The sequence below is a fragment of the Dermacentor albipictus genome, chromosome 8, assembly GCF_038994185.2.
Source record: "Dermacentor albipictus isolate Rhodes 1998 colony chromosome 8, USDA_Dalb.pri_finalv2, whole genome shotgun sequence".
NCBI classification, from domain to species: Eukaryota; Metazoa; Arthropoda; class Arachnida; order Ixodida; family Ixodidae; genus Dermacentor; species Dermacentor albipictus.
In genome coordinates this window covers 30,241,689-30,266,182 of record NC_091828.1, presented here as the reverse complement: position 1 = coordinate 30,266,182, position 24,494 = coordinate 30,241,689, and the positions used below count along the sequence as shown (strand labels likewise).

Below are 24,494 nucleotides of genomic sequence, written 5' to 3'. Positions count from 1 at the left end.
CAACACTGCCTGTTTAACTGACTCGTAATCTGTACTCTCTTCCTGGTTGAGGTTACGCAGTAGGTAGCGAACGCGCTCAGTTAGAGCTGGCATGACTAAATGCACGCGACTCTCATAGGGTACCCCGTAAGTAGCAAAAAGTCTTTCTACCTCCTCAAACCATAAGGGTACATCCGCGTCACACGGCAGGCGGAACCCTTTCAGCACTTTCGCGCATTGCTCGACGGAGTCGAAGCCCATTCGCCTCCGATCGCCCCGCTCCGACTCAGCGCTGGATGACGTGCCATTGAGACGTTCAGCATTCTTCCTTGCCTGCAACAGCCTTTCGTACTCAATCTGAAGCTGTATACAGGTAGTCTGAGCATTGAGCCTTTGAATTTCAAGCTCAAGCGTTCTTGTATCATTCGGAATTTGCAAAGGCTGAGATGCCTGCTGCGAAAATTCCTGGCTCTGACTGGGTTCTCTCATTTCATTTGACTTATCGGAATTTAGCCTATCGTCATTCGATAACTCCCGATTCCGATCCATTTCCGCCACCGTCGCACCCTCAACTCCATTAGACTCCATTGTCTCTGCGCCCCCGCGTGTCCTCACCATTTGCTCTACACATCAACTGCCATGCCAATTTGAGAAAGACGCAAGAAATCCTGCTCACCCTTTGCTGAATGCACTGTCGTTTTCGGATCTCCTCCACGGTGCCGGGCTTGGCTGCTATGGGATCTTCTCAAAGGTGCAGGAGGTGCTCGTTGGATGACTTGATCCCTTCACCACTGGTCCAGGATTCGATGTTGTAGAGCTCGCCGATCCTGTCGACTGCGCCAGTTAAGTTTTTGGTTGTTCTTTTCTCCTTGAAGTCGACCAAAGTCTCTTCAAGGTGTTTATCGGCGTTGATGAAGCAGGAGGCAGGTTGGAGGTAACAAAACTTGAAGATATATTGTAACGGAAATATTTACACAGTCAAATACAGAGTTAGCAAAAGAACACTGATACAAAACACACAAGCAAACAGCGCCTTACTCTTCTACTTTTCTTAAGTTAGAGCCTAGGACAACTGTCACTACATACGACCAACCGAGTCTCACTGTTCTACCACTAAGTGGTTACGGCCCAGACTAGCGTTGCATCGTACGGAGTCTTACTGTTCTATCAGGTTTAGTGATTACAGCCTAGACTGAGGAACAAGCACCTCGTCTCGGTTGTTATAGGGGAAAGAGACAAAGAAAAAGGGCGGTAGGGTCGTTAGCCCATCCCACGGAAGCAATTGCCAATGGGAGTTGACAGTTTCTTAAGCCACAACCCAAAGGGATGGGCTTACTCTCATAAGTGGATCTATTGGAAAACCACCCTGTTTTCCCTCTTCCCACATCTTCTTCTCCCCCTCCTCTTTCCACGTGGTCAGTGACGGCCTCGGCAAACACGCCAGGCATGCACGATTTATTGAGGCCATCTCGCACCTCAGCGGCGTTTCTAGCCAGCAAGGAGGCTCGGGCGCTGGTGTCCCAACTCCGCGTACCGTAGTCCCCCTCAAGGTTTTTCGTGGTAGAAAAATAATTACCGCTGGCGGCATTCGGACTCGGGTGCTCTTAAAACGACATTCTCCGAACGCGGCCTCCGCATGCGCACCGCGCCCCTCTCTACGGCGCGCACTGCATGTTGTAACACGACACCAAGCGGGCTCTCCCCAGCGCTCAAAACAAGATGCACGTGGCTGCCGCCCGAATGCGTAGGGGCGTGAACCCCCCGCTCCGTACGTGCCAGACGTGGTCAACATTGCTAGCAGCTGCGTCTCTAATTAGCAGGGGACTCAAGAGCCGGCGCCACAACGTCGCGTATACAACCGTCCCACTCGAGCTTTGTCCGCGTGGCCCTATTATGACCATCGGCGGAATGTCAACACAGCGCGCGTAAAAGCATGTTCTCCGAATCCGTTTTCCGCCTCTGCACCGCACCCCCCGCGGCGGCGCGCGCCTCGGCTCGTCACCCGACACCACGCGGGCCGTCCGACCCCTCAAAAACAGAAACGGTTGCCGCCCGACGCGCTGGGGGGGGGGGGGGTGGACGCTTCCCCATTCACAAAACGCATGGGCAACTCGCGGCACTGCAAAAGTATATACAAAACAATCATGCAGCCCTACGCGGTCCATTCTGCCTGTTCGAGAGATGAGCGGCCTAACACTTGGCCCAGTAAGGCCAAATACAAACAAATTCAGCTTGGTTCTAGCAAGCAGATATACAGATTCAGAACAAGAAGATGAAGAAAGCATAGAGTAAATGAATCAAACAGTAAATAGGATGAGTTTAGAAGCAGCAATTAATTTGAAAGGTAATACACCAGCGCAACCAGAAGGTAGCCTCTCCCAAATAACAAAGGACCTAGATTACAAATGACAAAGCATGAAGGATCATAACTAAATAGATAAGACAGAATTCATCTGTCAAAGCCAACAAACTACACTCTTAATCAAACTTACGCCCTATTGCCACACAACAATAATTGTCATCTGTTTGGTCCGCATTTCCTTTCTTTAACGCGGTGAGCCCGGTACTTCCCAGTAACAAACGGCATGCGCGTTATCAGCATGACATAGCCCTCCCTACTGGAAAGTAGTGGCCGCGGCGTTTTCAAGAAAGGAAATGCAAGCAAGGCAGATGACGATTATTGTTGTGTGGCAGACATATACCCCAAAGGGTGTACTTTTGTCTAAGAATGTATAAGGAAATGGGCGTTTTTCCAAAACGAAATGCTAGGGAGATCGATGACGCAGTAAAAATGGCCACAGCATGAAATCATTCTGAAGAAAAATTGGCTAAGATGAGGAGAGCTGTATGAAGTGAAGGAAAAGCAGGGTAACCTCAGCAGCAATGTCGATGATATAGTAATACCAGCAGAAATATTTTAGACTTCTTTGTACAGTAACCAGAGAGCCAAGCTGCGTGAATTGGAAGTTGCGATGAACAGGTCAAACACGCTTTATCTTTAGCTCGCGATAAACTTAGAAGGGTGTTTCAAGGCACATGGCAGAGAAGACCAGCAAGATTACATGGAATAACTGCCAATGTAATCGAAGATGGAGGAGATTGTATACTTACGAAGCTTGCAGAAGTTTATACGCAAATCCTCACGACTATAAATGCACCAGAGAGATTCGAAAAATGGCAATGTTAGGCTTCATCGTGAAAGAGTAGACGTAAAAAAAAGGGTAGAATTATGGATCCATTAGCTTGTTTTCAGTATTCAATAAAATAAAACCAGTCACTTGCAATACAATAAAGACAACAGTAGGTTTCCACAAGGGTGGCTTCTCGAATAGATATTCTACAAGGTATCGCACCCATGTCATTAACGAGGCAACTGAGAAATCTCCGGAGTACAAGCAACCTCTCTATAAGTCTTTCAGAGATAAGGAGAACGTATTTGATTCAGTACAGATATGAACAGTGATATTGGCATCGCATTATCACCGAGTACCGAAGGCTTACAGGAAAATCTTGGGAAATATCTACAAAAATTCCGCTACTATTACCTATCGAGAAAGAGGCAAGAAAGGGTGACGCAACCTTTCTACTCATATACACTGCATGCTTAGAAATGTTCAAGCTATTAGACTACGCAAGCTTAGCCGTGAGGATAAACTGAAAATGTCCCAGCAATATTCATATTGCAGGTGACATTGCACTGCTTAGTAACAGAGGGAATGGCAGTAAATGATCGAGGACGTTATCTGAGAAAGTGTAAAAGTAGGGTTAGAGATAATTATACAGTGCACAAAGGCAACGTTCAAGAGTCCAGCAAGAAAGCAAAAGTTTATCCAATCAGCCTCTAGAGTCAATATTATGGTCAGTTTTTGACAGGATATTGACACAAAAGAAGAAACGCTAGTTTCCTCTTTCTCAGTTTGGCTGCTTTCTTCATAGTAACTACCATATAACAATATCCTCATCATGGAAACAAAATTTACACTTGAATAAAAATGAGCTGGAGTGCATACAGCATGTATTACCATACGTTGACTGGGAGAAGGCGGGAGATGGAAATTCAAGGCGATGAGCAAAACGAGATCAAGGTGAAAGCGGAAGCTTCACCTTGTTCTCGCTTCCTGCTTTCACTTTGTTCTCGTTTTACTGATCGCTACACCTTGACCAAAAATTTACCCCTGTCATTGAAAAGAAAACTGTAAAATGAATGCCTTCCACCGGTGCTCACATACGCGGCAGAAACTTAGACTACGTCAAAAAGCTTGAGAGGATGTTAACGATGGCGCAACGAGCGATGGAATGAAAAATGTTAGGCGTAACGTTACGAGCCAGCAAGAGAGTGGTTTGAATCAGACAGTAAGCGGAGATCACCGATATTTTATTTAAGGATGATATGTATTTAAATAATTGGTTCGGAATTCGACGTTTTTTGAAGTCCGCCTCCATTTATTGTGCGTTCAGAAGCTAGATTCTTCACTCACAATCGTCTTTTGCTTCTGTAAACTTAGCCAGCATATCTCTGCTACCATTCCCACTGTTGTGACCGTAGCTGTGCGTTTCCTGCTACCTAGCTTGTTTTACAGAGAAAACTGTTTAGCTGAACTTCCCAATGGGCCTGTCGTGTCCATAAACCTGGAAAGCACGCGGCACGTGTGCCGATCGCTTCATTGTAGCAGCAGAAGATATTGCTTACGCAGAAACTGTACTATACAAAACAGGGAGTGTCGTAACAGCACTTTCGTACGTAAAACATGAAAACGGCTTGCAATTGATTGTGTGTTGAGAGTGCTACGCGAAATCCACCTGTAGCGAGGAATCCTTAAAAGCAGCGAACATTCGAGGCAAGGCGAAATTGTGGGTAACTGCACTTCTATTTTCTCTGGTCTACTCTTTGTAGGTGTGTGATAGGAGTTTGGACTATTTGAATATCGCAGCCGAATGCGCGTGACTGCTGTGCAGCGGTGACGGACGAAGAGGAAGAGAAGGGCCGGTGTCTGGGCGAAGACGGCAGCCATGTGAACTGCCTGAGCTGCCTGGGCTGGCCTTTCGAACGAGCCCAGCAGTTCGTCTACGCAAGGCCGGTGTTCCTGGGTTTGCTGGAAGAACAGGCTGGGCTGTCCTTGGGCTTCAACCGGTCTGATCCACTGCTGGGCGAGCATCCGACGGCGGCATGTTCCGGTGCAGCTAAGCCTTCCGAACGGTCTACCCTGTGGCGCGCAGACATCCCGACCCAGCTGCCCCGCGAGTGGCTCGTCGTGTACCGGGCATCCGCACCGGCCTCCAGCGCCTGCGCCACTCGCTGCTCCGGATTCATCTTTGCGCCTCTTCGTGCCGTGAGTGTGTGACACCGACGTGCTTTGGACGCCTCCCTACATTGACGCTGAGCGTGACTATACTTAAGCGACCGACACTCGCGAAGGAAACTGTGTGTGTGTTATCGTGTACGTTATCCTAGTCCCGTCCCCGTGTCATTAAAGCCTCTCTGTGTTCATTGTGCCATACCTGTGTGTTTGAGGCCTGGGCCCATATCTTCCTATCACAAGGTGTAAGAAGTAGCGGACTTAACCAATTTACAGGCCGTTGAAATGTCTTAGGCAAGTGGTTGGGTAAAGTGCATGCGAATATCGGCATGCAAATCATTTCAGCTACGTCGCAATGAGTAATCGTTCTGGCTATCGTTTCCAGCTTCGCTGTTCAACCAGTTTTAGAGCATGGATTGGGGATCAGCATTTTTGTCTACTTTTGAATTGAATTCGCCCTTGACCACAGTATACTGTGTATTCATATTGCCATTGATAAATTACGTCTTGAAATAATTGTTCTACTTCACTATCTTGACTTCATGTATGCACGCAGGCTTCACTTCCTTTTATTCATATATACTACTTAGCTTTATTGCGATGAGTGTTGCCCTTCAGTTATTAACTAATGCTACTGGCTATGCTCTTAAGCACTAGAAATCGTATCTCGTATTCTCTCTTGCCTTGAAGGACTCAGTAGTAGAAGACGCGGTCATTCGTCAGTCAGGTATATGATTCAGGGGCTCTGCAAACACCGCAACACTTAATATGTCGTAATAGCGCTGCGGAAACCCGCAAGGTGTACATAATGATGAGCAAAGCGAGAACAACGTGAAAGCCGGAGCCAAAGTGGACGTGCAGAAAAGTAAATAATAAAGGGAAAATGAGACATCTACTGAATCGTAGCAATTGCTACAAAGAATACCAATACGGGTTGCTCCAAAGAAAAGCCGTGTCGTTGAATAAAAATCAGTCCTGGTCTGGGACTCGGACCGCGGTCCCAGCCCTTGGGAGATGTGCAAAGGGGGAAGGCAGCTGGAGAGGATCAGGTAACAGCAGATTTGTTGAAGGATGGTTGGCAGATTATTCTAGAGAAACTGGCCACCCCGTATACGCAATTCCTCATAACGTCGAGCGTACCTGAATCTTGGAAAAACGCGAACATAATCCTAATCCATAAGTAAGGAGACGCCAAAGACTTGAAAAATTATAGACCGATCAGCTTACTGTCCGTTGCCTACAAACTATTTACTAAGGTAATCGCAAATAGAATCAGGAACACCTTAGACTTCTGTCAAGCAATGGAGCAAGCAGGGTTCCGTAAAGGCTACTCAACAATAGATCATATTCACATTATCAATGAGGTGATAGAGAAATGTGCGGAATATAACCAACCCTTCTATGCAGCTTTCATTGATTACGAGGAAGCATTTGATTTTGTCGAAACCACAGCAGTCATGGAGGCATTACGGAATCAGGGTGTAGACGAGCCGTATGTAAAAATACTGAATGATATCTATAGCGGCTCCACAGCCACTGTAGTCCTCCATAAAGAAAGCAACAAAATCATAATAAAGAAAGGCGTCAGGCAGGAAGATACGATCTCTCCGATGCTATTCACGGCGTGTTTACAGGAGGTATTCAGAGACCTGGATTGGGAAGAAATGGGGATATAAGTTAATGGAGAATACCTTAGTAACTTGCGCTTCGCTGATGATATTGCCTTGCTTAGTAATTCAGGGGACCAACTGCAATGCATGCTCACTTATCTGGAGAGGCAAAGCAGAAGAGTGGGTCTAAATATTATTCTACAGAAAACTAAAGTAATGTTTAACAGTCTCGGAAGAAAACAGCAATTTACAATAGGCAGCGAGGCACTGGATGTCGTAAGGGAATACATCTACTTAAGGCAGGTAGTGACTGCGGATCCGGATCATGAGACGGAAATAATCAGAAGAATAAGAATGGGCTGGGGTGCGTTTGGCAGGGATTCTCAGATCATGAACAGCAGGTTGCCGTTATCCCTCAAGAGAAAAGTGTGGAATAACTGTGTCTTACCAGTACTCACTTACGGGGCAGAAACCTGGAGGCTTACGAAAACGGTTCTACTCAAATTGAAGATGACGCAACGAGCTATGGAAAGAAGAATGATAGGTGTAACGATAAGGGATAAGAAAATAGCACATTGGGTGAGGGAACAAACGCGAGTTAGTGACATCTTAGTTGAAATCAAGAAAAAGAAATGGGCATGGTTAGGACATTTAATGAGGAGGGAAGATAACCGGTGGTCATTAAGGGTTACGGACTGGATTCCAAGGGAAGGGAAGCGTAGCAGGGGACGGCAGAAAGTTAGGTGGGCGGATGAGATTAAGAAGTTTGCAGGGATGGCATGATCGCAATTAGTACATGACCGGTGTTATTGGAGAAATATGGGAGAGGCCTTTGCCCTGCAGTGGGCGTAACCGGGCTGATAATGATGATGATGATGATGATGATGCTCACCCCCTAACCAGGCGGCTAGCAGATGGCAGGGTGAAGTAGAACTTATCAGCAACTGGAATCAATGAGAAAAGTTTGAGGTAATAGCTCTGTGGAAAGCCGCAAGGTGGATATAAATAACTTAAAAAAGATAAATGGGACATCCACACAATCGTAGTGATTGCTACAAAGGACACCTATATGGATTCCTTGAAAGAAAAGCCTCGCATTTGAAGAAAAATTGCTACAATTGGGTGGATGTCTCATTTTCCCTTTAACAATACATAATCATACCTCAGGCAAGGTTTATTATTTCCTCAAAGAGCAGTTGTGAATTACTTTTACTCTAGACGGTTACTGTCTTGGACGATTTAAGGTTGATCGAGGTTTACTGTAAACGCCTCTCCACACTACACATAGTTAGGACCTTCTGATACGTCGAAAGTCTGACCACCACACCGGTCACGTGCTCCGCAACCACTGGGGAATGAGGATTAAGGAATATTTGCAAGCTACCATCGGATCAACCTGGGTCACTGAGTATGTGGCAATGTGCAGATATCTGCCACTCTTCAATGAACCTACTTCACGCCATCATAGGTCTGCGTAATATATGGGAATAGGTAAGCACCGATTTACGGCGAAAGCGACATGCGGCATGACTGCCGTGAGTATGTGCCTCTCTTTGTTGAGCCTCTCCCCTACTAGGATCACGGAGTATGCGCCAAAGGATGTACGGCAAGCGAGGGAACAATTATCAGCGGTCGCAGGCACCTGCATGCCACGCTTTTCGTCCAGCGGCCAAGTGCGCGCTTCTCAGCAGCGTCTCCAGATGGTGCACCATGTACAGAGAGAAGCGCGACAGAGGAACCCTGTTGGCACATACACCATTCTGAGCGTTTCCACTGAAGCACGTGCCATACATTTCGGAAGCCGCGTGCAGGCTTAGTCGTTCGGCTTAGACTGTTCTTAGGGAAGCGCGAAATAGGAGTTCCGGTGCAGTTCAGGCCTCATACATAACGTATATCGCTGGCGGAAACACGTTGCATCGCTATATTCATTCAATGCTAAACGTATTACCGTCGGCAGTCATTGTGAGATGGGCTCTGCGGATTTTTTTCGACAAGAACGCCTAGAACAATGCAAGCTGTTGGTGTCGGAATGAATAGGTTGGTAATTTAAGGTTCCCTCACCTGTCTAGACTCACCATCTCTGCACACTTCCGCGCGTGTTCCTTGGAAACCATTTTCTCCAGTGAGCCTCCGGCTGCAACATCTGCCACGCATCGGAGCCCATCAGCAATGGCGTGGCGAAGGGCTTCAATCGTCAGGTGTTCGAATTGTCCTGGAGTTTCCTGTAGGCCTGTTAGTAGTGATAGAATGGGTAGACTTTTTTTCTGTTCCCTTGCATTAGGATGCCTTTACTGCACCCTTACATATTTGTCCTGCCTTTGAAGACTAGAATACTTGTTCAGTTGGATTAGAAAACATAAAACAGCTAACAAAACAGGATGTTGCAATATTAACCCCTCGTGTTTTGAGCAAATATTCTGATCGCCTCATACGTCGGATTGAATTTGTGGTAACTGCAAGAACATTATTACCGCAACGTTCAGAATAGTGACCTAGTAAGAGTGTGTATAAAGTATTCAGATAATGTTTTACAATTCCAGCAACAGAGTACAATATACCCAAACACGAATCTCGTCGGTTAGGTAAGATTCATACATCTTTGTAATATATCTAGCTGGGAGTAAGCATTCTGTGACTATATCCCGACGGCGAGAAGTTATAAAGAGGACTGTTCATTTCGACCACCACTAACTGGTTGCAGCGATACAAGGGAGAGTTTGGCGGGCTAGTGGCGCTTCTCTCGATCTCTAGTGTATCCGAACAAAGGCAATCAGCACTTTAGCAACAGCCAGAAATGAAGTAGTGTCCACTATGTGGACACTTGTAAAAAAAACCCCTCCTGATGGTTCATTCCTTTTTACTCAAATGATTGCGTGCTCTGCGCTTTCGCACGGGCTCAGTTCGAGGCTCGCGCCCGGGTGAATGAGAAACTTTCAAACTATTTTGATAAATTAAATATACCGTATGAATAATACACGGAATGTGTCAATGCTGCAAGGTCCAAAATACGAATATTAGAAATTGGGCACAATTCGATAAATATATATTACACTGACACTATTTCTCGCGTCAGCCTGCGCTCTGCTTCCCGCCTTCCTATTGCACCTTCGCACTTAAGCAGAACAAAAATATACATAAATATTTGCCCGAGAGAACTGCTAGCACTATTGCCTATCTTATGGCCTCTGTGAGGGCTCTAGAATAATAAATATAGCTACTCTAGGATCTATTACTTGTGCTGACATCATTATAGAAATACACAAAGGTGGCTTTGGTATCCAGGGTCAGGACGCTTCTTTTTCTTGGTGCGGTGTTCGTGGCGTAGAATCGAGTTGTTTCGCCAAAGCCGAATAAGTTCCTGAGGCCCGTCACCTTAACTATGTCGGTCTCACGGGTTTCAGCGACGAAAGCGCGGAAACAGATGCGCTGTACGTGCAAGCGTTTGGCCTGCCCAGGCAGTCACATTTGAATTGTTTAGACAGGCGTTCAAATAAGCCGCAGGTTAAAATAGAAATGCCTTCGAGGGCAATGGGCATATACAGGTAAGCTACCGAGCTGTTTTCGACCTTGATGGGCCCCTCCGCATTGCGGGTCGTGGTGCAAAATATCATATAGCACCCTCAATACTTGCAGTCACATCTCTCGTGCTTCAGAAGATAAATGCGGATATTGCGTACTGATATGATGAAGCTAAAAGAGGTCTGTGAAGTTACCTGGTCAGTGTGTCTTGGGATAAAAAGAAAAGAGAGTTCTGTTCGTGACTCGGGGTGAACCTTCGTCTTTGTATTTAGCTGATCCGCGATATAAGGTCGTCTGCGATCGATGGCTGGCGCTTGTCCGGGTTCGCAGTACGCACTGTTTGACCTAGGCGAAGCACGGCTTGGGAACACACCAGACACCTGCTGTGCGTAGGAATTCTGAAACCCCGTTGAAACCTGAGAAGGGAATAACATCCTATCGGACGAAGTTAGGTTTCTTACAAGATGTTTCCACTATTTAGTGAGGGTCTCCTTTTCAGCAAAATTACTTGTATTATTGTAAGTACATGACTTGCAATCAAATTGAACAAGTTTTAATAGAATTTATCTGTGCGCGCAGTGTTAGAAAGCGAATTAGCGGTGCTGTGCGCAGGTTGACAAGGCCCAAACTAGAAGCGCTGTTTGAAGTTCCTTCTAAATTTTGTGGTCAAAAATAATAGGAGAACTCACCACGTTGAATGCGAAAACTTTCTACTTACACCGCTACACCAAAACAGGTTATCGAAATGAACATTGCATGTGCCATGATCTACTTCCGACCTTCCGAAGTTGTTACCGTTCCTGGTACTTACTATGCCTGCGGACAAAACACATCAGAGAGAATGCCCCTGCTGTAAAAATATTAGAAACCGTAATGCTGCACCAGGAAACTACAAACAATGAGAACCATATGAAGCTTGAGCATTGCTCAATGTAGAGGGTGTCCCAGCTAATTTTAGCAAGAGTTTAAACATGTGCCAATGCACTCTGAAACGACGCCACCAAATGTATGTTGCTCACTATTGTATGGAGTAAGTCGCACTAATTTTACATTCTACTTAAATAAATAATTATTCAAGATCAATTAACCAACTTCTGAAGTAACGAAGTTAGGCCAAATATTCCAACTGGAAAGTTCTAGAGCACTTTGCAAACCGTCCGATTATACTGTTTATAACCCTCTATCTATGAGGCATTAGTGCTTTTCGCCTACTGTATATGCCCGCGAAATACAAATTTATACCACGTGACATGTCGGCTTGCGCGTCGTCATTGCAGCATTGCCAAACGTTGCTCGTACAAACGAACATAGCACCGGGGGGGGGGGGCGGGGGGGCGCTTCCAGCGCTCGTTCCGCTCGGACGTGTTTTTCCGTAGCTCCGGATTTTCGCCCCGTTTGCTGGTTTCTTTTACCCGCTACTGGAACTCTGTTGTTTATGGACCGCTTTGGCGGTTCGTAATTACAACTGGCACCTATCTACAAGGTGCGCCGTCATCTACACCCTCCTGCTGCGCCGTCGAGCTCGAGGTCTTGTGCGGCTTCGCGAGTGCGAGTGCCCCCGCAGCACTCGCCGCGCCGGCGCGGAGCATCCAAGCTGCTGTCCGCTGCGTCGAGGGAGCGGAACATTCCCGATGCAACTGCCATCAAAGCCAGGAACGTCTCCTCCGTGGGGACAAGTGCAACGGGTGAAGGCGGCACCCTGAGCATGGATACCACCAACATGGAACAGAACAGCCCAGCTGTCGTGGCGCACACCTCAGCCAAGAGGACGAAGGAAGCTACTGGCCTTCCATCGGATGAAAATGTAGCTCCAGCACCCCCGAAAAGACCTCGCTCATCACAAGGCCTGCCTGCACGACCGACACGCACGTCTCCGGAGTCGCCAATGACATCGTGGTACAAAGTGGTTATCAAGCCTCGTGCTAGATATGACATGTCCACTCTGCACAACCGTATCATTAAAGAGGCCCTGGACGCCTGCCTCGAGACTTCCCGATTTCAAGGTTTTGCTCTACACCAACCCACTAATACGGTCTCAGTATGGGTGTCTGCTATGGCACTAGTTTATAAACTCGAAGAACTGCAACAAATACAAGTCTCCGAAGAGTGTGTCCTTCCAGTCCAGGCATACCTCGCCAGTGGTACAGATTTAAGACGCTACGTGGTTAATGGCGTTGACCTTCACGAAGAAACCGAGAGGCTCCTGCATGAGCTATCGTGTCCCACACACAAGGTCGTGGCTGCTCGCTACCTAGGCAGCGGTCGTACGTGCCTAATCACCCTTCAAGGTCCTAATTCCCCACCTGAACGTATCCTGTATTACGGCTGCGTACTGCGCCCGCGTCCGTTCAAGCCTTCCGTTGTGTACTGCTACTCTTGCTTTAGACAGGGACACATGAAATCATCCTGCCCCTACCCACCTAAAGACGACACCATGGAGCATGAACCGTCGGCATCGTTTAGATGCGGCTTATGCCAAACAAACGATCATGACATCACTTCAACGACCTGTCCTACGAAGTTGAAGGCCACTAAGAAGGCTCGACAACGCCATTCTCGACAGCCAGCGCGTACCCCTCGAGATTCATCAATGAAACAAGTCCCTGTGTACAACCGTTACGCCGCTCTGGCCTCGCTGGAAGAGGACGCTAGCCAGGTGACAAAAGCAAGTACAGAGACAAGTGATGCTGCCACTCGTACCTATAGCGCAGCTGTTAGGTCGTCCACTTCACGACCGCAACGGGCATCACAATCGATAGAAGACACGGCGCTTTCTTTGGCAGACGAAGAGTTCGAGATCGATGCTCGCCTCGCCAACCTTGAAAGGGAGATCCAACACCTCAAGGAACGCCGTACAGTGCTCCGGCGTCGTCATGACGGAGCGCGGCCGTCGCATTCGCCGTCGTCTAGTCCTGCTCATATGGCTAACCCGGCATCTGTGTCGAAGCCTCTTTCACCCCAAGAACTCCTGCGCTTCGTTGCGCAACAGCTCCAGCATCTCACCTAGGTTTTGCTGGCCAATCTTAATCTACGATGGCTGCTACGTTTTCAAGTGTGCCAGAAGGCATCTTACAGTGGAACTGTCGCGGCATCGCGGGGAAGGTCAGAGAGCTGCGTCAGCGTCTCAGATATGGGAAGCTGCGTGCTTGAGCTCTACTGCGTCTAGAATCCAACGGCCTGCCACCCATTCCAGAATTTGTGGCATACTCATCGCCTTCAATGTTGGATCGTAGGAGTGCTACGCCCGATGTCCCTCCAGGAAAGGTTGCAGCGTATGTAAGATGCACTCATCATCAGACTCGTGTTGATCTTTCACGGTGGTGTACTCTATGACAAGAAGTCGTGGCCGTATTGGTTCGTCTCCAACGCAAGGACGTTGTCATCGTTTCATACTATGCCCGCCCTTACAGCGGTCGTGCGGCTCGGTTGTGTCTCGGCTGGCTGGCGCACCTACGACAGAAACATCCTGGTTGCCCCATTATGGTCGCAGGAGATTTTACCGCGCCCCACACCACATGGGGATACGCTATTTCCAGTGCGCGTGGTACATGTGTGCTGGACACATTTATGGACGCCCAATTCACTCTGCTTAATAATGTGTCAGTCCCTACTCGTCGGCGAGACCACCCTTGCGCGCCGCCACACTCACCGGACTTATCTTGGTGGCTAGGAAGGACGACCGTCTCGTGGTCATGTGAACCCGACTGCTGGGGTAGCGACCATCATCCGATTCACCTTGGCTTATCTTCGGGCGGAACAAGCCGCCTCAGCCGCCTATGTCGAGTGGTGGACTGGGATCGATACAGGGTGGTATCAGAAAGCAATGTATCCAACTTCAGGGTGGACCCATCCCATTGTCTTAAGGTGGCATTGGTTGAGGCGACACGTACGTCGTGGGTTGATGAATCGCGAACCGCTCCTGATTTGCAACTTCTGCGTCTCTGGGCGTCAAGCCGCCAAGCAGAACTTGCATCAGAACGTGACCCTGCGTCAAATACCCTTCGCTTAGAGGCCCAACGCCTTACTACAGTAGCTCGGCGCCATGAGCACCGCTTAGAACGTGGCCGCTGGATGGACTGGTGCTCTTCTCTCGGACCTTCGTCGTCCAATGCCTCCATTTGACGCACCTTCCGAGTAATGGAACATGGTCGGTGCCCTCCAGAGTCCGCAGCCTACGCCCTGTTAGCATCGGGCCAGACACCAACAGTATTTGCAGAAACTGTCGCCCACACCTTTTTTCCGGCTTTGGACACAGCACCGCCTCCCTTCGTTGTTCAAAACTGCCTTCCCGTGGACGCAGGCACGCTGCCTGCGCTCTCTGAAATCGAGGGTATACAAGCTGCCTTCACTATGGCAGAAGTTTTAGCGGCAATCGACCTGTCGAAGCCATGCAAGGCACCAGGACCGGATGGCATACCGTATGAACATTATAAAAACACGGAAGGCAAGGTTCTCGAAGTGCTGTTGGGGGCCATAAACGAAGCTTGGGCTACAAGAGTCATTCCCGATTCTTGGCTGCATGCAGAAATGGTCCCTTTTCCCAAACCCGGAAAACCTCAAGATAATATCGCTCATATGCGCCCAATCACACTAACCTCAACGTTAGGCAAGCTGATGGAGCGTATGCTCGCGACACGTATTACATGGTGGCTCGAGCGGTACTCATGGTATCATCCTGGCCAAATCGGGTTCCGTGCTCATCTAGGCGCAGAGGATGGCCATGCGTACCTATCTTCTATGGTTCTCATCGGAGGCCGCTCCCGAAGAATTCGCACGATTCTGGCAATGGATATTCGTAAAGCACACGACCATGTGAGTCACGAAGCAATTGTCGGAATTCTCCATTGGCTTCAATTCCCTAGCCGTGTCTGCACATTCGTCGAAGCCTTCCTGTGCGCTCGCACCTTCTCCATTCGCCTGGCTGGCCAAGCAGTAGGTCAGTTCGTCGCACATCGGGGTGTCCCAGAAGGATCTGTGCTCGCACCAGTCCTTTTCAATATTGCTCTCCTTCCACTAGCCTGGAAGCCAGCCACGATACATAACGCACAGTACATAATGTACGCAGATCACATCACTGTCTGGTCAGTTAATCCTGAAATCTGCCACCAAGAACAAGCGCTCCAAGAGGCCCTAAACATCAGGCACAACTGGTGTGCTCAGATAGGCCTTGACATTTCCAAGGACAAGACGACATACATGTCAGTAGCGACCAAGTACGGGCGCCGTCTACTGGCACTCCGGCCTCTTCAGTTAACTCTGGATCAGCAACAATTACACGAGGCTTCAACTCTCCGTGTACTCGGCCTTGAAATGGATTCCTCCGGATCTGCGGGACCATGGGTCAAGAATACAAAGCAACATGCCGGAGAAACGATACAGTTGATACGTCGGATTGCGAAGAAATCTGGCGGAGCGAGCACCAACATGGCTCGCCTTCTGGTCCGTTCTGTATTGCAACCACGACTCGTCTACAGAGCCCAGTTCCATCATCTTACGAAGGCACAATGGGCTCGACTTGAGGCCATTAATAATGAAGCTATGCGGGCCATAACGGGACTACCACGTCTCACTCCGTTGCAAACCCTACAGGCTGAGTCCCAACTCAACACTATTGACGAACTCGTACACCAACGTCGATGCGGGCGCGCCCTAAAGCCATCATATTTCGGCTCGGCTGCTTCACTGGCCCGGTACATGGGACACGAAATAGACAATCCAGCATCTACGAGACCCGATGTAGCTCCGTGGAAAAGGGTACGATTAAGTGACAATAAGCCTCTTGGTCGTCTGTATAGCCCGGTTCCTCGTCAGGCGAATGCCCATGTTTCCCGCCTTCATCGCGCCGATGACAATCAAGACGATACGACTCTTGTAGCATACACTGATGCCAGTGTTAATGGCACCATGATTCACACAGCTCTCGTGTGTCCATTGATACCAGAGGCAGGCCAAACGTGCTCGTATGTTGCCGATCCTGCACCACCGGCCTACCTTGCCGAGCTTGCTGCTATACGAGACGGCTTGGCCGCGTTGCTACCTACTGTTCAAGATGTTCGATACTCTCAACTCATCATTCGCACAGACTCGACTCAAGCCATCCACGACATACGTAGGGTATCTCGGTCCACCCTATTGTCAGATAGCATTCACCGTCTTGCTGCCACGACGAATATCCTCATACGCGTCCAGTGGGTGCCTCGAGCAGCCCTGCCGGGTCTCCTTGAAGCAGATATGGCAACCCACCCACAGATTAGAACATACCCACTTCCACATTTTCCTGAAGACGCCTTTGGACGACTGATCCGGCAAAAGGAAAACCTCCGACGTACCACACGAGCTCTCATACCTCCGTGTGGGTCAGACCTCCCTGGCAGGTTAACCCGCCAAGAGGAGGTTACGTTAAGGAGGCTACGTGTGGGGGTTGCACTCACTCCTTCTGTGACCGCTCTCTGGTCACAACAATACCATGGTCCTTACGGCTCATCGTGCCCATTTTGCAACACAGGAATCCAAAATGTGACCGTGACACACCTATTAAGGACGTGCCCAGGGCTTCATCTAAGCAGTCTCCGCCATCTCCGGGCAACAGGCCTTCGGCCTGGCCGCCCACCCGACCTTGAACGTTGGATTCATGGACCCCATAATCGTTCACTCCTAGATTTTTTGCACGAGTCAAATCTGTTCGTGTATTTCTAACATCTTTTGTATTATGCCTAAGGGCATGCTTTCGAATTAAAAAAAAATAGCATCTATCAGGGTGTGCTGCTGCTTAAAAGGCGACAGGACAGTGACGCAGGCGTTGGCTGTGCAATTTACGGCACTTAATGTGCTTCCCTAGGGGCGTTTCATAATAGCGACAAGCACGCGTAGTGCGAGCACACCAGCCTGAATGCTTTGCTCGTCTGTACGCGGATACGCGAAACGCTTGGCAGCGCTGAAATCACGGCTCTCAAGCGGACAGGTCTGGTGTTTTTTTTTTGCATTTCGTGGTCGTCAGTAATAAGGGGAAAAACACTCCTGCGTAATTGATAAAAAGTATGCAACTGTTTAATCGGAAGTTTTGCAAAGCGCTCTACAACTTTCTAATCAGAAGTTTTTCCCTAACTTCGTTTCTTTCGAAGTTGGCTAATTAATCTTGACAAATTATGCAATTAGCCAGAATAGAAAGAATAGTGTGACTTGCTCCATGCAATAGCCAGTCTGGGGAAAGGACACAATATTCATTTTTATAATTTGTTTACCCATGAACGCCGCGACTTGTGCATTCAACAGAGTTGCAAGTTTGAAGAAATCTGAAACAGAAGTGAACAAGGTGCACTGAAGGCAGGTGGCACGGGCACCGGAAGGACAAAAGAAAATACCGAAAGAAAAGAAGTGCTAGGTGAGGAACGTGCGGAGGAGCTCGAGCAACGAAGCCACGGTGACAACAGATCGAGTGCCACCCTCGGGAAGAGCTCCTGCTATCGTCTCTACTGCGGCCGAGGGACCAAGGGCCAGATGTGGAGACATGTTCCGGGACCAAGGACGAGGCCTGCTGAGTGGCTCCTGCCAGGGCGCAGTTGCTGAAGGTCGCTCCTGGTCGAGGCCTACCGAGGTGCTGCCAACGTGGGTTAACCCTGGGTCGCGGTCCTCGTCTGTTGCGGCGGGACATCGCAGTGGTGTTTTCAAAGTAGGCAGGCGCCTCCTACGGGAACGCAGCCGTGTGCCAGCGATGGTTCCAGCTGCAGCAACCATGCCACTTCTGCTTCTGTTCACCTCGGCGACTGTACCGCGCAGCGACAAGTGAGCTATCACGACCCAAACTGTGAGATGGTCTTCCGAACTCCTGGCGCGCCGAACTGTAGGATTGGTTGTCTTAACTCCCTTCCTTCTCTGGACTCGGCGTCGCATGCATCTGTCTGCACGTGAAGCTTGAGCAGTGATGCCATTTTGTTTCCCTTTCCTTTCCTTTGCCCAAGGTCTGTGTGAAAGCTAAACATTGTTTTCGCCTACTAGCGTTTGTAGCACATCCTTTCTCTTCCTAAGACGCACAAACAGGTGTCGAACGTCCATAATCGTCAGCAATCGTCAAAATTTGAGGAGGCGGAACACAGCAGGCCGAAGTCTCGGACGCCGGCGATCATGGCTCCAGGGAACGTGGCTATCCATGGAGCTGCCGCCCGACCGTTGCCCTTGGCCGAGCTGTTCGCCAGCACGAGTACTACACATCGGAGCATGTGTGGGCTTGCCCTTGTGTAACTTCTTGCAGCGAGAATTGCGGATCGCTGGCAATGCGTTTCCTCGGTTGGCTGTTCTGCGGAGCAACGCTCGTGGCCTCACTAATGGCCGCGTATGCGCCGAGCACTGTGGCTGGCGCACAAGTTGTCCACTGGACTGGCTGACCATTCCTGCAATGAGCACTGCGGCTCGCATGCTGGCTGGCTGCTGAGCGGTCGTCTCTCGTATATGAAGGGCGATCTTCGTCTCCCTGTCCAACACGGAAGCGCCTTCTACGTTGTCCCGTCATCACCTATCACTCGGGCAGCCTCTCGTCTCGGGTCTACAGGTACCGTGACCTGGATAGAACTGTTTGTTTCTCGGACACAACGCAGGCTTAACACTTCTAGCCTAGTCATATCATCTCATGTGCCTTAACGTCGTTTGTGATTGGAGTTCGGTCTTTATAGTTTTCATAAATGTAGTTTGCGTTTTCATCATGTGTTAGACCACTTTTCTTGCGTCCGTTCCTCATCGCGTGGCACGACAACCAAGTGTGACGAAAGTCCCGTGGCTTTCTTTACAGCCACCAACATGCATTTGTTCACGTCGTCTTAGAGTGCGTCGGTCTATTATTAAAAGCTGGCTAAAATTAGCTGGGTCACCCTGTATATTATTTATGTGCTTGTCTAAACAAAGTACACTGCGCGATTTGAAACACCATAACATATTTACAATACACATGATGAAAGCAGAGACCTAACCGTCGTGATGAAGGAGGCCCCGAGTTAACTGTTTTGGATAAACCAACGTTATCAGTCATCTTTTCTCGATGCACAAGCGTCGTATCCAAGTCGCTTACCGACATGCGTCCTCTTTTTTAGGTAAGCGGCGACATTTAACATTGCTGTCTTTCCACCGCGATGACAGCAGTTCTTCAGGATACAACAAATCTATCTTGTTTTATATTTAGAGCTTGTGCGTTGCGCCATGACGATGATTTCAGAGCTGTGAGCCACTCAGCGTATTCCGGGAGAAGTCACCACCTTTTGCTTGCAGCCTGAACTAGGATTGGCTTGTTCTCGGTGCACCCATTGAGCAGCGAGGATTATTTGGTAGACGTGTTGACGTTAACTCATTTTTTCTTACTCAGTATATTGAAATATCCAGAGTAGAAAAGAGTACGCCCTTCGTGTATGTGGTTTTTTCTGACATTACGGGAATGCATCACAACGTCGAGCGCACCATATTTTAGGATGGTGTTGAATGGGAAGGCTTACGCAACAAATGTACGTAGGCTTTAAGGGAGATTTACCTGGAAAATATAATGCGCATTGCATGGGAAGGGATGAGGAGTGATGGGAATGTTGAGACCAGCAAGCGAACGAGATAAGGTTGCCCGTTGTTCCCGCTATTGTTCATCATGTCAAGGATGGAAAAGGTGCTAGTAGGAATGAATAATGGGTTTAATCTGTCATAAAAACAGGCTGGCACAGAAATAGAGCAGCATCCTCCAGGTCTATTTTATGCGGACGATACTGTGATGCTTGCTAAATGGCAAAATGATATTACCCCGTGGTCGTGACGGTCTGCAACACCGTACAAAAACTGTGAATAATGAAACGAAATTTTGCTGGTCTAACTGGGGCCTGCTAAACAAGTGACACTCGAAGCACATCGAAATGGATCAACGTAGTCGGTGACCGTCAAAATCCGACCAGCGCTGATCAAAATCGCTCGTCGAAGGTTCCAGTGTAATCGCTGGGGCCCGCGTGTTTTCCGGAAGCTAATACACAATTTCTGTCGCGCATGCAACCTCATTATACAAGGTTCGGCGTGGACATATACAACAGACTGAATCAACGTTAATATTCGCGTAAGTTGTCAATTATGCAGGTGCGTTTTGCGCTGAGTGATGTGTTTAACCCTCTATGGCATGGCATCCCATATTCGGCACATACCGGTTACCATATTTTTTTTGCGTGTGTGAGATGACCAGTTGAGAATGCGATGCCATCAGAGTAATTCTCATAGTTATGCGCACTTATTATGGGCAAGTGCTGCCATCTCTTAGGCGATCCGCAAAACGCGGGTGAAGTAGATTTTGGGAAGCGACGTTAAAGTCGGAGGGGGCAAACACGAGCAATTCGATATTTTTTTCTCTGAAAATGTCCACCGCAGAAAGATAGAAAAAAATATTTAGCATATTTTACGGTCTCAAGAATTCAAACCAGTTATTAGTTTTCTCAATTTTGTCTGCAACAACAGCAGAGAATCCGAAATCAGTGTGTGCCATATTTGGCACAGTATGAACTTGAAAGACAAAATATGGTAACATGCTGCCATAGATGTTCAATAGCCCGAAGCTGCAAGTCACTCTATCATATGATGGAATTTCGTCGATCGGTACAGTGAGGGAATGAATCGTCTACCAAACTATCGCCTGGAAAGCGAAAAGGAACTGAAAATTAAAGGACGTGGTGCTTCAGAGGAACTCACAAGCGCGATAGATGACGTGGAGTTACCGTGTGTGCGGTGGTACGATAACCGCGCCATGACATTTCTGTCGTGCTTTGTTGCAAAAGATCCAGTCCAAAAGACTAAGCACTGGCTAAGCTCCGCCAAAGAGTTCCGCGATTTTGATTGCCCCAGCGTAGTAAAGGTCCTTGAAGCAAAAAACCAGTAAAAAACACAAAGGACAAGAGGAGAGGTTCACACCACAACTACTGGACTATGAACTTGTGGTGTCAACGTGACCTCTTGTGCTTCGTGTTTTTTGACTGGTTTTTTCCTTCAAGTATGTACCAACCGGCCCAGATTTCAACCCTTCTGCATAGTAAAGGTCCACAACAGGCACATGGGCGGGGTCGACCTGCTGGGCTCACTGCTTGGACTTTACCGCATACATATGAGGTCGAAGAAATGGCACTTTCGAATTTTTACGCATATGCTAGACTTATCGGTAGTAGCAGCATGACGATTGCACAGGAGGGTGCAGAAGCAGCTTGGGAAGGAAAAAGTACTACCGCTGGCTCAATTCAAAGCTGAAATTGCAGAATGCCTTACCTCGTATAACAAGTGCCTACCCAACACGTGACCTGGAAGGCCTTCTAGTCAAGACATCGAATTCCAGGTTCAAGTAAAAAAAGCACAGAGACCAGCGGCCGCAATGCCATCCAAAGGCGTCCGCTCTGACCAAGTCGGTCACTGGCCAGAAGTTGATGAGAAGAAACAAAGGTGTAAGCGGCCATCTTGCACAAACAAGTCATCGGTAAGATAGAAGAAGTGCAACATTCATCTGTACCTGAACACAGCAACGAACTGTTTGATTTCATTCCACACATTGCGCTAAAAAGACCGCCGTCCGTGAAACTTTGCTTTCCGCCCATAGGAGCAAGAGCGCTCGGACATCTTCATGGTGTGCCATATTTGGCACAAAGCTGTATCTTTATTAATACGGTCGTTACAACTCTGGAACTTTTGGTATATGTGTTTGTTCATTCAATCAATATTAAAAGCTGAAAAAATAATTTTTAAAACGACTTTTTCATAATTCAGGGAACAGCGGGTTAAGTTGTTAGCGGGTGAAATGCAGTCCCCTAGGAAAGGAGGAATAAGTAGGCATGTGAATATACAACGTCTCATTAATATCTGCCGACAGGAAGGTGAGAATTCATGATTGAAACTTAGCGTTTTAGAACCACGTGTTGTCGCATCCAACAAAAAAAGTGAACAGAGAGCGTCCATACATGGGCAGGAAATACCTCGGATGAAAGAACACAAATACCATGGTATCTGAATAAATGTAAAACAAATATACTTAGATACACAAGAAGGCAAACCATTAGCAAAGGGAAGAGGAATGAGGCCATAGTGAAACAGAAAGCACTGCGGTGATACAAGGGCTAGAAAGTGCTCCGAGGTATGTGGAAAGGTGAAATGGTTCTAGGACTTACGTTTAGAAACGAGGTTGCTTACATGTGCAGTAAGGACTCAATGGCAACGAAATGTTTGTGGGACGCCTCGCATTGGGCGCTCACGAGAAGGCTACAAAGGTTGCACAGGGTGATACAAATGAGTGCACAGGGTGATATTGGCTGCAGAAAATTTGAATTGAGAGATGCTCACAGTGGAATTAATTTCAATTACCCTCTGAGGATTATGAAAGTAAATAGGTTGCGTGAATATTCAAGAATTTATAGAGGAAAATATTGACTCACGTTGTAGAAAAATAACAAGGAAGCTTATCGCCAAGTGTGCGACTTGTATAGTAAACAACAAGAAAACAATGAACGTAAAACGCATACTCAGAGCAGCTGAGACTATTTCCTTGGTGGCGGTAATGAAAAAAAAATGCGGTATAAGTAACTACCTAACACGTAAGAACGAAATCAGGAAAGAAACAGTCTAAAATAATTTAATACGGAAGCTCTTTACTTAACGAAGCTAGGTAGGGATGCCTTAGAACGCTTAGTTATAAGCGGGGTATACAAAACAAGAAGATCTGCTTGCTGTGGCAAAGCTACAGGAAAGAAAGAACATGTTTTATGACAATGTGAAAATATGCATCGAGCCATCGGTTTAGTCTCCGCTGGCTTCCTTGGGCACTTGAGTTTGGGGATAGCGCGAGGAAAGTTCACATGCCGGAAATAGAATATAGCGAAATGCCACTGGAGGTTTAGCTTGGTGGCTCAGCTCATCGCCCTATTTCAAAGGGGGTGGTCATAGGATCAATCCATCCATCCAGTGCGAACAGCATATAGCATTCGACGCAATATAAAATAACGCTGGAAGTAAACATACTCAAGTGCTCGAATGTAAAAACAAACGGTTCTCCTACTGTTTAGCAGCGCATATCCATTTCGCTTCGTAACAATCGTACGGATTGCCAAGGTTTGGTGGTTGGATTATCGCACTCTCGGTTCCGGAGGAGATCGGGTGACAACTATCCCACCCCGCGTGCGTTGCGGGTTGTTCGACTGGCTGACCGACGACCGGTGACCAAGAGGTGGCCGAGGAAGAACAAAGTGTTTAATAAAACCCAAAATCGTACCAGCGAAGTATGATGAGAATCCACACAGAATAAAACGATGCGGCCAACCTACCCGGCCGTACCAATTAATAATACAAAGATAATACACGACAAGTGAATGATAAACCAGGCAATACGCGCGAGACAAACTGAAATAGAAGTAACGGCAACGGACCTCTGGCGCAATGCGCACAACAAATCCCACCACGTCGGAATATCTGACACTTGCGAAAAGATAAAAAAAAATGTGCGGCGCAAATGACAAATACACGCGACAATAAACTCTGCAAACATTACACTAACGGAACATACAAAAATGAACACGCGATAAAAAGGAAATGAAATATGAAACGCGATATAAAGAAAAAAAAAGAGACCGGCGGAAAGTTATGAGAGCGGGTTCGAACACCAGGCTTATCTGTGGCGTGCTCGCCGAGATGCCGATCTGAAGAGCATCAGGCTGTTGGTACCTTGCTACCGAAGATCTTGAGAGACTTGCACCGTCTGTCGATCTACTGGCGAAGACACCGACCGGGGGGTTTCAGCCTGCCGACCGCATCTTCAGCTGTCTCTTGGTGCACGACCAAGCCGCTCCGTCTTCCAAACTAATCTGCTCGCTCTGCCACGCTCTGGCGACTCACGTGACCAACCGCTCCGGCGAGCTCAGGAACAATGGGGATCCGTCCTCCCGATCGCCGTGCAAGCAGCGCTGTGGCTTCGGCGGAAATCGCGGCCATATCGAAATAGACGTGGGCACGAACTTTGTGACATGAATATTGATGCCCATTACTAGTAAACGTACCCAGCGATGACTAAAATGAGTGCTCGAAACATCGTTACACAAGTTAAGCTTTTACAGTT

At 48.0% G+C, this 24,494-nt stretch overlaps 1 protein-coding gene across 4 annotated transcripts in view; it reads right to left on the bottom strand.

Moving 5' to 3' along the window:
• LOC135914484 (glutathione hydrolase-like YwrD proenzyme) overlaps positions 1 to 24,494 on the bottom strand; it is a 133,250-nt gene that overhangs the window by 77,799 nt on the left and 30,957 nt on the right. For all 4 annotated transcript variants that reach the window (XM_070523218.1, XM_070523219.1, XM_070523220.1 and 1 more), the window contains one exon: positions 8,948 to 9,116. In XM_070523218.1, coding sequence (XP_070379319.1) covers positions 8,948 to 9,116 — 169 coding nt within the window. The remainder of the gene's footprint in view (positions 1 to 8,947; positions 9,117 to 24,494) is intronic.